The sequence below is a fragment of the Parus major genome, chromosome 6, assembly GCF_001522545.3.
Source record: "Parus major isolate Abel chromosome 6, Parus_major1.1, whole genome shotgun sequence".
Taxonomy (NCBI): Eukaryota; Metazoa; Chordata; class Aves; order Passeriformes; family Paridae; genus Parus; species Parus major.
Window position 1 is genome coordinate 22,633,301 of NC_031775.1, and position 17,382 is coordinate 22,650,682.

General features: G+C 36.2%; 1 protein-coding gene across 4 annotated transcripts in view; it reads left to right on the top strand.

Moving 5' to 3' along the window:
• The window catches only part of SLK (STE20 like kinase), a 49,863-nt gene that overhangs the window by 19,121 nt on the left and 13,360 nt on the right, over positions 1–17,382 (top strand). For 3 of the 4 annotated variants that reach the window (XM_015633296.3, XM_015633298.3, XM_015633299.3), the window contains exons 2-12: positions 1,850–2,014; positions 4,338–4,386; positions 5,109–5,258; positions 7,795–7,867; positions 8,078–8,272; positions 8,914–8,995; positions 9,977–10,105; positions 11,839–13,221; positions 14,508–14,638; positions 14,905–15,028; positions 15,286–15,465. In XM_015633296.3, coding sequence (XP_015488782.1) covers positions 1,850–2,014; positions 4,338–4,386; positions 5,109–5,258; positions 7,795–7,867; positions 8,078–8,272; positions 8,914–8,995; positions 9,977–10,105; positions 11,839–13,221; positions 14,508–14,638; positions 14,905–15,028; positions 15,286–15,465 — 2,661 coding nt within the window. The remainder of the gene's footprint in view (positions 1–1,849; positions 2,015–4,337; positions 4,387–5,108; positions 5,259–7,794; positions 7,868–8,077; positions 8,273–8,913; positions 8,996–9,976; positions 10,106–11,838; positions 13,222–14,507; positions 14,639–14,904; positions 15,029–15,285; positions 15,466–17,382) is intronic. The other variant, XM_015633297.3, reaches the window with a different exon arrangement.

A 17,382-nucleotide genomic window follows, 5' to 3' on the forward strand; every position in this document is an offset into this window, starting at 1 on the left:
TTTAATTTACAGTGCAGCTCTAGAATGGGAAGGTTGGTATTTCATTCTTGCTACAAACCATGAAACCAAAACAAATGTTGTTTGTGTTACTAAGGAGACCTTTTCCTTTTTATTATTAGAATGTGTGTTGGAAAACTTCTCAGTAGTTGGTTTTCAAATGATGTTATAGAGATTCCTTATCTTTGTTGTTAAACATGGGAGGGCAAATATTGAGGTTGGGAAGATTTGGTTGGTTTTTGTTTTGGAAAGAATGAGATAAAAAGAAATGTAATGGAAAACCTTTACCCTCAACATGAGATGAATCAGCTGGGATTATGCTTTATGTGTTTTGCTGTTACTGCTGTTTTACTGAATGTTAATATAAATGTTTATCTTTAAATATTTTATTATCTTGTGCCACACTGAGAGAATTATTTATAGCCGAGCAAGTAATAATATTTAGACCTCCAAAATTATTCTTAAGAATTCTTACTTGCTGTCTGATAATGGTATAAAGTCATTAGGTGACTAAGTTCAGGTTTTGGGATTTTTGCTGTGTCCTGTCCTGGGATGATCCCAGGTAGGTTTGGGGGCATGCACAATCCACACCAGCAGAGACAGGATGAACCACCTTGTGATGCTTCACATCAGAAGTTGGAATTCCCCTCGTAGGTCCTTGTCTTTTGCTGCTTTGGAGAGAGCATCTGTCCCTCCTTGCCATTTTATTTCATTTGAATGTCAAAAGCTCAGTGGAGTAAATGCAGGACTTTGTTTTACGGTCTTCACATACAGTGGGTGAAGTAGACGTCAGTCCTGTACTTCATTTGTTCAGAGGTAACCACTGGAAATGTCCTACTTGAAAAAATAGTGGTTTTATGATGGCTTGGGAAAAATACACTTTCTTGTTTAACTCTTGCTGCAGCTTGGAACTGAGCATTTCTTCAAATATAACTTACCAAGAGAATTATTAGAGTGTATATATTTTTTTGTGATTAGGTTTCAGCCGTGTTCTGTTTATAAGTAGTATTTCCTGGTTTCTGAAATGTTTTGCTATGGAAATAAGTTACCTGACTTGTCTGTAATTTCTTGTGTTTGAAAAAAGCCAAAAAATATTTCAATGCACAGCAGAAATGCCTTTTCCTTGGGTACCCAAAGTGTCGTTGTCCCTTTGCTCGTGCGTGCTCTGTAGTGTCCATGTGTCCCTGGTGTGCAGGTGAGAAGTGTGGAAGTGGAGGCTGGCAGCTTTCGCAGTGCCCCACCTTGCACGAGTCCCGTCTGTGGGAGTGAGTCCTCGGGCTGCTGAAGGAAAACGAGCAAAATGCCCAAACTAGCGATGGCTTGGCAGCTCTTCAAGCTGGGAGCTTTCGTACAGCCTCTGGTTGAAGAGGAGCAACCTGCTGCTTCCTGGGGGAGGATCTGGTTCCCTGCGTGGCTTTGGGAACAGCGCTGCTGCCACAACGTGGGGAGAGTCAGAAGGGCAGAAACAGAGGGTAGAGGCTCCTTCCTCCTCCTTGCCTTGCCGCGTGTTAATAGATGGTGTTTGAGGAGCAGCACAAAACTTCATCTTAGTGAGGCACCAGTTATCCTGAGCTATTGATGATGGTTTAAAAAGTGGGATGAGAACGAAGTATTTTTAGGTTCTTGCCTTTCATCCTTTCTTGGCCTTGAGAAAAGTTATTAAACCCTTGTTCTACTACATTTTATTTCCTCTTTAATATGCATGTGTTCTCTTTTTGTAGCGGAGGAAACTAGAGGCAGGAATATTGCACAAAATTTCAAGAGACAGTTGCTTTATTTGTGGGGTTTTTTTGCTGGTGCCAGTTTTCTGTTTGCATTCATATATATGTTTGTTGTGACTTTTCTTTTACAGGCTCAGAACAAAGAAACAAAAGTTCTGGCTGCTGCAAAGGTGATAGATACTAAATCGGAAGAAGAACTTGAAGATTACATGGTGGAGATTGATATTTTAGCATCCTGTGATCATCCTAATATAGTCAAGCTCCTCGATGCTTTCTACTATGAAAACAATCTATGGGTAGGTATTTTTTCCTTTTCTAAATGTTTTTTCTTGTTTCAAAAGGTTATTGAAATTACACTTTTTTCTTTATTGAAATACTATTTGTCAGATTTCATCTTAGTTGTCACTGTTGGGATAACTACTCAGTTTCAAAACTAATTTGTAAATTGTGAGTATGATTTAGGAATTCGTCACTGTAGAATTGTGCAAGCCTGAGTCATTTGGTCAGGGGTTTGAATCTAAAATGTGGAAATTAGCAGTTCATTTTGTGCATTGCTAGAGTTCTCAGCTGGTGCTTATTTGTAACAGCAGGACTCAGATTTCAATTACATTAGCACGATTTAAAGTGAGATTCAGAATCCACACCTGAAAAATAAATAATGTGCTGGAAAGGTCAGCCTGTGAAGTACATACTTTAGATGCCAGTGACTTTATTGGCACTCCCAGGAAGGACAGTTTACCAGGACTTGAACCATAATTAATTTACTTAAACCCTGGGTATTTGTACCTTGACGTGCGGAGAGCGTATGTTGGACTGCATGTCCCTGCTGTGCTACATCCTGGGTATTTCCTTGGATTGCTTTAGCTGTGACAAAACAGTTTGTACTTCTAGGTAATCCAGTGCAATATTTATAGGTGTTTTTGTGATGGTACAAAGAATACATGGGTTGGAAGGTTTTTTAAGAGTTTATACTTGAAAAAGATACCCAAAACAAGTAAAAGAAGATTTCCTGGTAGTCTTACAAATAAGCTTTATCCTTTGAGCAAATGGTGGAAGTGTAATACCATGTTTCCTGATTCACATTTGTTTTGCTAAGCTCAAAACTTGGTGATCTCAGTGCAGAATAAAATATTCTATAAAACAGTGGAATAGTGAAAAAATTTCTGTGCATAAAGGTCAGTATGAAAGCAAGCAAGAGTAGAGGCACAATATGAAACTGAGTGGGTAGTCTTCACTGGCAGAATAAAGATGGAAGTAAACATTTTGAAAATAAAATTGGAGCTACATAGTTACAGTGAAATGCAGGGGCTTGAAAGCCACAAGGATAATTATGTGGTAAATAAACAGAATTTAGTGGGGCAAAAAAAAAGAATGACAGTTGGACATTAAATACACTTTTGCTTTCTAAGATTAGAAACATGATTTCTCTAGCAAAGAGACCTTTGTCAAATCAAACTACAAATTTTAGAGATACCAATTCTTTATGTACAATTTCCCCACACTTACCTACTTGGCACACAGAAGCACGTAAATGGAATGTTTACAGGTTTTACAAAGAATTGCATTATTTAATATATTTGTTGGTACCATTGTTGTGAGGATTAATTGCAAAATAATTTGAAGTATATGTGACATAAGTGGTGTATATTTAAGTGTTGTGGTACAAGGTATACTTTGAGGTTTCCTCTTTTACGGGCAATTATACGCTGATTTTAAAATTACTCTACAGAAAAAAAAAGTAAGATAGTGTGTCCAAACACACTGACTGTTGAGATTCTGACAAGGAATACTGACTTCTTAGCTCTCAGACAGAGGATTATAATTTATAATATTTAAAGTTCAAATTAAAGGAAAAAAAACACATAAGGAAGAGTGGGGTATCAGTCTTGGATGAGATTTCCTCTTTCTTGCTTTCCTCATTCTCTTTGTCTCCCCCTCTTTCTCCTTTGTATATATTCTTTCTGTCTTTCATAGCAGCATAGTTTGTGCTCAGAAATAATTGCAATGTATTTCTGTTTCAAAGGGAAACTCAGAACTGGGGACAGGCATTTTCTGGTATTATTACATTCTGGGATAAAGGCCTTGAAGTATTGTAGGCATGAAGGAAAATTAATGTAAACATCTGAATTTAGTAATTTTCTATATCTTTTAAAGAGTATTTTTCTGTATTTTCTTCTCATCTGCAGCAATATAGAAGATAGCATCAGCTACTGGAAAATCATTTAGCTCTTGGACTTTTCAGTCAGAGAGATTATAGTATAGAAGTAGAGCTTAATAACCGAGAAATGAGTTTGCAGGGATTATGTAAATCACATTACAAGGAGTAGGTTTAAGCTGACTGTGTCATTATGTTTTATAAGTTTTATTATGCTATTTTTTAGTTGGATTAAAACTTTTGTCTGAGGGTCTCAAGACATTTTTCAAGTAATTTGCTTGAGCAGCACAGCCCTACTTTTAGCTGGGTAACAGTACCAGTATTTTGCAGGTCAGTAAAATAATTTGTTGAGGCCAAATAGTTTGAAACTCTGATCTCCCAATAATACTCCCATATACAATGAATCAGTTCAGTGGAACTATTTAATTTCTAATTTCTGTAATTTTTTATTTGTTTATATGCAGATCCTGATTGAATTTTGTGCAGGAGGAGCAGTAGATGCAGTAATGTTGGGTAAATAGTTTCAACTAATAATTCTAATACCTTAAAATGATAATATATACTGTATTTCTTTCGTATGTGGAATTGTTTTGATTCACAAGTATTTATGTAATTGGTGTGCTATATGTTTTGAATGTTGGGGTTGAAAAATTTAAGTATTTACACCTGTATCTTTCCTTTTTCAAGTGTTTATTTACTTTTCTAGGCACATTTTTGTCTTTATCCTTTAAGTGAAAGTTAAGTGTTCTCTGCTTATGGAGCTCTGTGTTGTCATAATATAATCTGTATGAACCCTTTTCAGGATCTCATTCTTCCCCTTCCACTGCCTCCTTCCAACTTACATTGTGATAATTCTATATATTGCATCTACATTAAAGTTAGGGCTGTTTTCTATGCTTATTCCTCAAATTAAGTAAATGCTAATACCAGTAAGTAAAAGGTCTGGTCTTCAGCATCTCTATGTTCCACACAAGAGAACCAGTCTCTAAACTATGTAGCCTTTTCGCAGTTCAGATAGGTGGGTATACATAATTCATAATGAGAAGGGGGTTGGGTTCAAGTAATAAAATCTTTACTGGAAGGAGCAAATATTCTAAGGTAGAATTTTCTTCTGACATCTGATGGTTAGATTACTTCAGATTAATTAGTTTTCCCATATATTACTATAGTGTTTGCTATGAACGTGTAACGTAAAATGCAAAAATGTTGTGATTATTTCTGTCTCTCTCTCATAGAGCTTGAAAGGCCGTTAACAGAGCCACAGATCAAAGTGGTATGCAGGCAGACACTGGAAGCACTGAACTACTTGCATGAGAATAAGATCATCCACAGAGATCTAAAAGCTGGCAATATTCTTTTCACATTAGATGGAGACATTAAGCTAGGTAAGCATGTTGCAAATAAAACCCTTTCCTGGAACTTGGCATGGTCTTTTAATTGTCTTTTCCTTAAACTGTAGTTTGACAGAGTTCAGTATTTATGTACTGAAATACCAATCTAACAATGAGAGGTTTTTTCAGAAATAAGTGGTTTGGTACTATCAAGGAAAAAAAAACCAAACAAAAAAATTTGAGCAAATATCCTGACCATACTTGTCACATCTTTCATATATGAAAATCAGCACAAGAAGTCGTCATAGGTCTTACTGTTTCTTAGTATAAAGTTCCTGATTATACTTGCCTTTGCTGTGATAACATCTGAACTTCCCTTTGAAGTTGTTAGCTTGGAAAGGGAACATTCTTCACGATCATGAAAAAACTGTACCTTGTACTGTTGTCTCTTTCTTTGAGAGAGATCTCTTAATTACCCAGCTTAGTTTTTTCCATGCCTTTTTCAATTGTTTTTTGCACTGAAGTTAAGACAGACCACTCTGGAGCAAAATTAATGCAGTTTACTGGTGTTGATTTCTGGGTTTTTTTTTAATCTCAGTTTAAACAATCATCCACATTTTTAGTCTGATGAGGATTCCTCCATGTAGAACTGACAAAGGGCTGCTGGTGGTGAATAGCATCCCTTCATTCAGCCAGGAAAGGGCAGGAATTATCTGGATCCACTTTGTTTCAGGGTAAAATGTGTATAAGCTGTCAGCCTTTACAGTGGCTCTACCCATAGCTCTACCATAGGATGTTCCATGACATCCCTGCCCGTGCTGAGGTTTCAAAGCCTTTCCCCTGCATGGTGTGTGATCAGTTGTATTTCTTTGGATACACAGAGGGCAAAGGTAAGGAGAATCAGAATATTGCCATGGGGAACTGGGGCTCTAAATCTGCAGCCTTGATACAGACTTTCCTTTTAAATGTAAGCAAGATATGTCCAAATTCAGAAATATATCTCCTGCTTAACTCATACTGATCAGTCTCAGCAGGGTACTGTGCACCTTCTCTATTAGGAAACTGAGAATACTTAAGAATCTGCTTTGCTATATTGATCAGTTCAGTGTGATTGTGCTTCTCCATGGATCTCTTTTGTACAAGATTATTGCTTCTACACACAGTCCTTGCATCTGGCTTTCTTCTAGTCTGCAGAGTACATGGTGATTTACTGGTGTAGCTTTTCTTTGAAGCCTGAACATTTAGTGTTGCACTGGGGGTCACAGGCCTGATGTTTAAATGTAAAAGAACCACTGTCTTAGCTTATTGGCACTGCTGTAAAAGAAACCACAGATCATAGCAGGAGTCTCATGGTCAGAGAGTCATTTGTTTCAGTTCATTTCACATGACCTGGCTTCTCCTCATATAGACTTGGAACTATTTTAAGATTTTGTCAAGCTAAGCTGGTACACAGCACCTTGCAGGCTGTCAGGATACTACTTAACAGTTCAGACCACAGGGAGATTTCTTCCACACGTGCATTTGGTGATGCATTCAGGTTTGCTAATTAAAAATTCTAAAAAAAGACTTGATTTAGTTATGAAAAATGTACAGCATCCTTTGAAGGAGCACTTTACTCCTTAGAAACTACTTGTATTTGAATTCTGTTATACAAAGAAATGGGTAATTCCTTGTTTTACAGATGTGTGAATGGCAAGTAAATTTCTTTCATTGCATTTTATTTTTATATGGATCTGAGTTTTATTATTTCAACATCTGTAGTCCCTCAAAATTTCCATTTTTTGCCTTTGAACCAATAGATTTTAGTCCTGTTTTTTTTTTCCACAGAACAAAATTAGACTTCTCAAGTATTGAGCCCATCAAGTAATTTTGTACAGATTAAAGATGGCAACATATGGCTCTTTGTCCCTTTACTCTAATCTCTAGATCTTCATTAACAAAATTACATCTATTATAAGCATATAATACTTACTTAAATGTATTCTTTCTTTAAGTAAGAGATGTAATGCTTTATAGATAACTAATTGCAAAGGGGTAAAGTTGTTTTTTGGGTAGATATTACATGAAAAGTACATATGCAAGCTTTCAGATATTTATTATAAAATGAAAAATCATGTGGAAAGAAACCTATAAGATGAAGGGGAAATGTAACTTCATGAAGATTTGAGTCTTGAAATTAAAAATTGAATGAGTTGTTGAATTAATGATATAGTTGATGCCATGTTTGATGAATACAGACTTTATAGGCTAAACAAATTAATTTTTAATTGAAATAATTTAATGCACTTTTCCCTGCAGTCAATACATATTTTGCTTTTATCCCATACAGCTCAAGAGTAGCATTATGGTGGTTTGGGATTTTTTAAAGAAATGTAGAATAAGTTTTATTCAAGATCTTTTATTATAAATGATATGACATCTTGGCACTTGGCTATTAGAACAGAAATATTTTTATTTCTCTTTGAAGTATTAATACTGAAGAATGTTTGTTCTGGAATGTATACCATTTTAAAAGACAATTGTAAAGTTAAAAAAAAAAATAGTATGTTTTCCATCACCCCATTAATAGTATTTTACTATTTGCTTTAAGCGGATTTTGGAGTATCAGCTAAAAACACCAGAACAATACAAAGAAGAGACTCCTTTATTGGTACACCATATTGGTAAGTGCATTCTTTTGCTGACTTTTTACTATGAACTAGTATCTTAATGTTACTTTTAATTTGATATTAGAGTCTTGATCAATACTTGTAAATATACTGACAGTATAATGTGCTTCTAGCAATGCTTCAGTGAATGTCTGTGTTTAGAACTGTTCTAAGAACAGCTCAAAAAGCATTTTCTCATCTGGAACTTTGTCGCTCTGTTTGCAGGATGGCTCCAGAAGTAGTAATGTGTGAGACCTCTAAAGACAGGCCATACGATTACAAGGCTGATATCTGGTCTCTTGGCATTACTTTAATAGAAATGGCTCAGATAGAGCCACCTCATCATGAGCTAAATCCCATGCGAGTGCTGCTGAAAATCGCAAAATCTGATCCACCGACATTGGCACAGCCTTCAAAATGGTTTGTATTTTATTGGCAGCTTTCCCACCCCAGTGTAAGGCATTCCAAGTCATTTGTTTGTTAAATTTGATGAGCACAGCCCTGTGGAACTATGTGGTGTATCTTTATGCATTAAGGCAATATATATGTATAAGTATACAAATATATGTCTTCTCACACAATTGGAACTTTTCTTGGCATAGTTCTCTATAGAAGCTTTTATAAAGAAGTATTTTACAGGTTTTGCCTAAAAATGTATGGAAGTAGCTTTTTTACAAATGTAGTACCAGATCTGAAGGTCATCTAAAAGATTGGGTGAAAGGAAACTAAAGAATTTTTATATTAAGAAAGTATTTTCAAAAGCCATTATCTATTTGGTCGATTTAATATCTTCACATGATTTAGTTAGTGATAAAGCAGATGAGGTGTATTAATAGTCCTGAGCAAAAAGTAAATTCTTCTGATTATGGACAAGCCTTTTTGAGATTGTATTTGTGCTGTATTGGTCTTCGCATTTCTATATTCCCTTTGTGTTTTCCTGCATCAATAGCAGGACTTGGAGTTGCAGTGAGGAGATTCATGTGAACCTAAAGAATATTTCAGTTTATGTCCTAGTCTGTTAAGACAGAACAACAACCACTGCCTGTTTGCTTGTTGTCTAGGTCATCAGATTTCAAAGATTTTCTGAAGAAATGTTTGGAAAAGAATGTAGATGCAAGGTGGAGTGCAACTCAGCTTCTACAGGTAGGAAGAGTTAATTGTTCAGAACTCTTGTTTAAAGGCAAAGCATATTTTCTACTTTCTTAAAAGCAGTGCAGCATTATAGTAATTATTTAAGTGTTTTCAAATTAGGTGCTTGCCTACAATCTGTTTTTAACATTGATCCTTATTTGGTAAAATTTGATTAAATGATACCAAGCACAGATGAGGTTATTAGTTTAATATATTTTGCTGTAATAAAACTAATTACTTTGTGTAAGAAATTATACTTTGATACTTAGAGTGAATGAAGGAGTTGTTTACGTCTGTGGCCAGTTGCTGACAGGTGTTTTAAAAGCTTTAGTGCTCAGCCCTCCTCTGTAATGCTGTCACTGCAGAACAGCTGAACAGGAATAGATGTGACCAGGTACATTTGATTGTGTTTAACGTCAGCACCTATTTGCTTTATCCACAATCTGCCTGGCATATGCTGAATAGATTTAAGCAGCAGGGCCACGCAGAGAAAGAAGATTCAGGCAGTAGGAGAGGAGCAGGTACCTGCTTGCTCTTAAAGAAAAAGGTAGAATTCTAGTTCATGTTAGGAAAAGTTGCTGTAAAGACAAAGCACATTTTTTTCTAGAAAGTATATTTTCTAGGTAAAGCTTGTCAAGAAATAATTTAACTGTGGAGCTGAAATGAAACATAATTCCAAGAAAAATAACTTTTTTAAAAATCTTTCTACTTCTGTTCTTTGGATTGTGAAAAAGGTCAGTATAAATGAATCATTTGTATTTTTAGCAGGTGTGTTAGACTATTTATACTGTGTATTTGAATAAAAATGTTTTCATTTAAAGACTTCTGCAGAAAAAACACAGTGGAACAATTATGTTAATTGCGAATCTTCAAATGTGAAGCAACCAAAATAACACTTCGCTACAGTTATGTTTCTTTCAGATTATGATTTTCCTACTGTATACTATGAAGCCACCTTTTAATATTGTGCTAATTTTTTTTTGTTTTCACAAGCATCCATTTGTTACTGTTACTTCAAATAAACCAATAAGAGAATTGATTGCAGAAGCGAAGGCTGAAGTTACAGAAGAGGTTGAAGATGGTAAAGATGAGGATGAAGAAGAAGAAACAGAAAATTCTCTGGTCAGTTCAAAATTTACTTTTTTTAATATGCAGTCACAAATTTCCCATGGAAAATTCAGTTTCAGTTCTCTTAGCCCAACTTTGACATCAAATCTTCTAGGAATAACATCATAAACATACTCTAAACATATTACAAAATAGGTAGCCAGCAATTTCAAAATTAGCATGTTTGAACTACTTAAAAACTACCAATAAATAATAGCTAATGAAAATTAATATCTTAATTTTTTTACATGTATATGTGATATTTTAAAAATGGGATATTGATTTTTATGGAAGTGGTTTTAAGTCATAATGATTGGGTGAATGAGGAAACGTGTTTGTATATCATGAAGTGTAAAAGATTAAGAAAGGTCTTTGACTGTTATGCTGTAAACTAAGTTTGTGATTTTACAGTGTGGCTATCAAAGGAAAGGAAAAAACCACATATTTTGTAATGAATGTAGTTCTAAAGATGCTTTAAGACTCTTAGAGCATGAGTGTGGTTGCTCAGAGGGAAGACTCTGATGTCCAGGAATGAAGGTTGCAGCGCACCCAGGCCATGCTCCTGGAGCTGCTGTTCCTGCACTGCTGGAGAAGTCAAGTGCTCAAGCAGGTGCCTCCATTCCCCCCTTACCCATCAGCACGTTCCTCACATCCCCTGACCTTCTTACTGTGTTCCCAGCCCACCCTGCAGGCTTCAAACTGCCTCCCCAGCAGCAGCTCCCCTCCTGTGGATCATCCACCACCTCCTTCCGCTGATGAGCTGCTAAGCCATCCATCCAGGAGGGCTGGAGTCCACCCTGGGACTCAGTCAAGTATTCACAAGCCGAGTTGTAGGAAAGTGTGAGGCAGAGCCCCTCATGTTATTTACTTGAGGTAGTGTTAAACACTCCCAGGAGATCATTACTAAAACAATTACATGAAGAAATATTTTAAATGCAATATTGATAATTGTTTCCTGTATGCTTGGGAAATCCTTAAGGTAGGAAATGCACAATCAAACCTGTTGCTCGCTGCAGCAGCTAACTTAGGATCAGAAGCCTGATCTGCAAATTACAGGATTCTAGCACTAAATACAGATACATATCACGGCCACTTTGAAGAGTAAAAGGGCAATTGTGGTTAAAATGATGCTTTATTACTATGTTCTTTTGGATGTCTCTGTGGAATCTGATAACATTTATTCATATTATGACAGTGGCACTTTCTGGTAACTGTTTCTGTTCTAGTCCTGTGCTGCTGCTTAATCAGATCTGCTAGAGGTTTTCACCATTTTAATGGGGTTTCAACATGATTAAAACCAGATGAAAAGTTTTCCAGCATTTTTAGCAAAGAGCACAAAGTGAAGCAGAAGAAGCTCTTAATATTGCATTTTATCAGTGCTGCACTAACTAAAGCTACAGTTTCTTCCTTGCCCAGCTGGCACAATGTTAAATCTTTTAAATCCAACTGTTGCTGAGACCTCTGAGGAGCTGAACTGATTAAAAAAAAAGGAATGTGAAAAGAAAAAGACCCTTGAAAAGTAGCTGATGACCATGATCCCTTTCTCTTGATCACCATGAAACTTTCTGTTCAGCCTGTCTGCAGTTCATGCACTTGTTCTGTGATAGTCCAAGGGAAGGACTCTGAGGTTATTAAATGCATATAACTGCTTGTAAATACAATATTGATTTCTGTTCACGTATTCTTTCCTAAAACTGCTTTGATTAAGTTACAAAACGATTAAATTTTTTCTTGCTTTAATTTTTTAGCAGTTACCTGCAGAGAAACGTGCATCCTCTGACCTTAGTATTGCCAGCTCTGAAGAGGATAAACTTTCACAGAATGCTTCTGTCCTGGAATCTCTCTCTGAGAAAACAGAAAGTAATGCCATTGAGGACAAAACAACTGGAGAAGAATCTGAGGACATTAAATTTAGGAAAACAGCTGATAACATACATGATACTCCCATTAGTGATATGAAAGTGCAGAATGGTTCTTTGCCAACTGGTGAGGATGAGCAAGGCAAAATGGTGCCAGCAGAAAAGAATACAGAAAGCCTGGAAAAAATGCATGAGGATACAGAACCTCAGAAAGGAGGTAAAGAACTTGATGTGGAAATAAAGAATGAACCAAACTTAACAATAGAGAAAGAAAATTCCATGGTAGTTGAACAGACAGAAGATGACAAACTGAAAGTAGTACCTGTAACTGAAGGTAGGGTAGAGACTGAAGAAGGCATTCATAAGGAAACTGGTGAAAAAGAAGAGGAGAGGGGATTGGATCTTTTGGATGGTGAGGAAGAAAAGGTCCCTGCAGAAAATAGAGATACAGAGCAACAGGAAGATAAAAATGGAGCTCAGAAAGAGGCAGTAATAGATACCAGTATAGAAACTCTGCCTAATGCTACAGTTAAAGTGTCTGATGAAGAAAAGGAACTAATAAAGCATGGAATTGACAACATTAAGGAGATAGGTGCTGTTGCTGAAACACCCATCAGTGATGGGGATAAAATACCTGAGCTGGAGGATAAGCCAGTGGAAAGTCAGGCTAAGCAGGTCCATGAGATAATCAGCTCTGAAGAAACTCTATCAGAAAGCCAAGATAAAGTGATCGAAGTAGACAAGAAACTGGCAGAAAGTGAAAATGAGGGTATCAGTAATATAAACAGCACGGAGGAAACAAGGATCAAAGACTCTGGAAAAGACATCATAGATCAGAAGGCATTACAGAACAAACCTGAGGATATTCCTGATAAGCTGGTGGATAAACTGACTGGAATAGACCAAAATTCAGGAGAGCACAGACCTGAGAATATGCAGGAAAACAACATCCATGTAGACAAAGAACATCCAGCAGTTACCTCTGATGAAATAATGAAGAATAAGCTTCAAGATGCTGTCAGTGAACAAGCTGATGACTCTGAAGTCACTCCAGTTCCCAGTATTAGCATTAGCACTGAAGAAAATGAGAAGGTCAAGACAGATAATCAAGGCAATACTGAGACTTTACAGCAACTGGAATCTGAGAATTTGAAGGAAAATGATGTGGATTCAGGCACTGGTTCTACAGCTGATAACAGCAGCATTGATTTGAATTTGTCCATTTCTAGTTTCCTTAGTAAAAACAAAGAGACAGGATCAATATCTTTACAGGTAAGTGTAAACATATATTTTTTAATATAAAATCTAATGCGAGTGTAACCCTGAAATTATCTTCAAGGATTACCTTTGCTACAAAGTATTGGGGGAGAAACCAGTGTGGCACATATATACAAAGCTTTGTAGAAAGCAAAGCATTCTAAATTACACCATACAACAGTGTCTGGATTATTTGCAGTCATGCTAATTAGTTTCTTTCTGTAATGCATAATCGTATAACTTAAAACAGCAAGTGTCACAATATTAAACATGAAGATTTGTGAACAGTTGTAGGTCAGAGCTGATACTCAAGAATACCAGCTAAATGCACAGAATTCTTGTTCAATGGGAAAAATCTCTTGGAACATCTAATCTTACACTGAATTCCTGTCACTTCCATCTTCCATCTCTCTGTTTGGATTTGGGAGACCCAAGGCAGACATTCTGCTGGATTTGTTTATTCCAACCAGTGTTCTCCTGTGGTTGTACTGTGTCCATGCAGTTATGTCACTACCACTGAGCTTACTTGGAGGAAGCAAATTCCAGACTATGAATTTTATTTGTAGTCTTTGTATTAATATGAATATAGCCATGTTAGGGTAGTAACTGTGTAACATGGGCTTGAAGGGAGGAAGGAAAAACAAACCTAGAAAGACAACCAAACAGAAAAATCATTGATTTGCATAGCTGTGCTAAACACAAGGGTGTTTGTAGTTGCCCTGACACAATGGATATGGTGCAGTTTCAGCTGGGGTCCCTCTCTTCTTTCAATGGAACAACAGCAGCTCTAACAACTGAGACTTCTCCAGTTGTCAGCAAGATTATTATTATTATGTGATTTTTGGCTAATATATATATAAAAAAAATAAATTCACTTGTTTATGTCCAAAGCAGGAGGAAGTAGGTGAGTAAACTTTTATCCTGTTTCAGAACTGATTTTCAGAATTAAATACCAATTGGTGACTGGGGAAATCATGGTCAAAAACAGTAAATGCAGCTGTCTTCAATAAAACTGCATCACTTCTCTTCAGAGTTTCTGGCTTAATTTTTTTTTTCTCGTACTTTGGATAATCAATAATTGCACATTTCCTTTCCTTACTAGAAAGTTTCAGTTTATTAGAATTTTTCAAATTCTCACTTGATTAGTAAGATTAGTAAGGCACCTGGCAAGTGAGAAGGACTCTTGATGACTGTATAGAAGACATTCCCAGAAATATTTGATATAATTCAATATTAACAAAAAGAGGAAGAAAGAATATAACCTAAATAAATACATAATAATTTACCAATGTTTAATTTAGGAAACAAGAAGGCAGAAGAAAACATTAAAGAAAACTCGGAAGTTTGTCGTTGATGGAGTAGAAGTGAGTGTCACCACATCAAAAATAGTTACTGAAAATGATTCAAAAAGTGAAGAAATGAGATTTCTACGGTAAGTGTTGTTAAAAGTAAAATTTTCAAGAGGTTAATAGCTGATTTTTTTTTTCTTTGAATAAAACAAAGGGGCTAATGATCTTAGTTATATTTGGGGTTAATTTACTTTTTTTTGCAGAAGTGAATGTAAAGTGTTTCTTATTAAGACAATCAGTTCAAAGTTAGTTTTACTGGGCCAAATTTGCCAATGGTCCTTTTTGTTTTTTGTCATTTTCTACTTCTTATGTTTTCCCATCAGTATAAAATGTTTTTTGTCCTTATTAGACGTCAAGAGCTCAGAGAGCTGAGACTTCTTCAGAAAGAGGAGCAGAGAGCCCAACAGCAGCTCAGCAATAAACTTCTGCAGCAGCGAGAGCAGATGTACAGACGTTTTGAACAGGAAATGACAGTGAGTTTCTGAATTTTGGTGCTCTTCAAGTATGAAATCTTGGTGGAGTAGGCAGAATAGTGCTGACAGCAATCAGGTGTTTTGTGCCATGATGGCTCTAGCTTAGCCTTCATTCTTAAATAAAAGGCAATACTTTCCATTGTGGGGTGCCCAGCCTGTGCTGGAGCTTGTCCATCATGGACATGCCTTGCTGTGGTACAGCACTTCACTTAACAGGACTCGGCTTTCTAAAAAAAGGTGCCAAATGATTTTTACAGAATAAAAAGCGACAGTACGATCAAGAGATAGAGAACCTGGAAAAGCAGCAGAAGCAGACGATCGAGCGCCTGGAGCAGGAGCACACAAATCGCTTACGGGATGAAGCGAAGCGCATCAAGGCTGAGCAGGAGAAGGAGTTGTCCAAATTCCAGAATGTGCTGAAAAACAAAAAAAAAGAGGTAAGAGATGATGCTAATATAGAAAATAAGAGTATGGGCATAGGAAACAGTTGAGATTAGGTCTCCCAGAAGCTTTGTCAATTCCATGTTGTACTGGGGTTTGGAAATGTCACTACCAGTCAGAATTGTTTCTTTTGTTTAACTAAAGTGAAATGCCTAAAGTGAAATACAAACAGCTGACAGGAAGCTTGAGGTATTGACTTAATCTAGAAAACATCATCAAGTTATAAGATTTTATTTTTCACAGAATATTTAATAAAATAATTTCTCTATATAATACTAAATCCAGAAAAAATAATTTAATAAAGATTATGAAAAATATTTGAGGTTTCTACTTCAAAAACTCCCAGCTATAGTTACTTAGTAAATGCTTAACAAATTAGAATTTTGAAGACAGTAATTTCAGATATGTTTCATTTTTGTTAATATGCTAGGTTTTTTTTTTGTATGTGTGCTGTAATTGTTTAGAATTTTTTTACAGGAAGTGATAGCAGCAATATGGATTTGGTTTCTTTGCTCAAAAAGGAATGGTGGGAAAGAGAAGTCTGGATAACCTAAAATCTCTTAACAGTTAATTTCATAAATGTCATATAATTAAGGCAAAAAGACTGACACTGACATTTGGTGCAATTAATTTACTTGCATTGGATTAAGAAAAGGTGATATGTTTCCATGTGGATTTTCAGTCTTAAAAGCTGTTTTATTTCATTTTTGGTTCAATTGCGTAGTGCCCATTTGTATATAAATGTCTCTAGTGTTTGGTCTAATAGTTACTAGACTCAGAGATTTCTTTAGAAAGCAGAACTGTCAATGCTTTTGCATAGAATGATCCTGTAGCACAAAAGTGCATTGAAAAATAACTTGTATTCAGTTTGAACCGTATGCTCATATGTAAATAACAATTTTTCTTCTTTTGCGGTACCTCTTGCATTTTGAGTCTCTCTCTGTTCACTGGTGATTGGGTCCTACGTGGGAAACTGGGAAAATTTTACATATTGCTCTGAGCTAAAAGCAGTTCTTTCATGGACACAGGAATAGCATGTGGTGATTTGGACTCTGTTTTCTGATGATGCTTCCACTATTAAACAAACAGGCATTTGTCTCTGGGTGCATAGTTTCGTGTTTAAAGCTTAGGCCATGTACAGTTTAAAGGAAAATGCAGCTGCTGCTCTAAAACTATCAGTGTTATATTGGAGTGTACAGTGGTTCATTTTTGTAATTCTGAAAAACAAAACTCATCAGCAAATTAACAGATTAATTTAGCCAGGTTATATTTAGAATCTTTCTGCTAATCTTGTCTAAATCACCGTGTACTGAAGCACGTTCCATCCCAGCATACGTGTCACGGAAAGTTTCTTGAAAGCACTTTTATTTATTGGTGGGTTTTGCTTTAAATTCTTCAGAACCAAACACAACCAAATAATGTTTTGTTTGCTTGTATGATTATTTTGAAGACATAAGAAGTGTAGATGTCATCTATGGTCAGAGAAACTAATAATGACATCTTGTAAATTTAGGTTAGAGACAGTGTCAGAAATAGCTGGTTTTCAGTGGAAGTTATTTTAAGCTTCCAACCATTTTTCACAGCTTTATATGAGGTAACATACTCTGTAGTCCTTTTGCCATAGTGATTCAAGAAAACACCACTTCTGCAGGTGGGGGTTTTCTTAACTATTGACTCTCCTGGCGGCTGCATGGAAGCACAATGGAGGCACTGCCATTTCTGAGGGCACTGGGCAGCATTTGCATGCAAAAAGCACTGGCACATCCCTCCTCTCTGCACTGCTGGCATGCATAAATCACCTATTGTTCTTTCTCTTTTCATTAAGCTCTTTCACTAAACTAACATCCCTGCCACTGAAGTAATGCATGCTTCCCACTACCTCTAGTGCTTGACCTGTATGTCCCTATATTCAC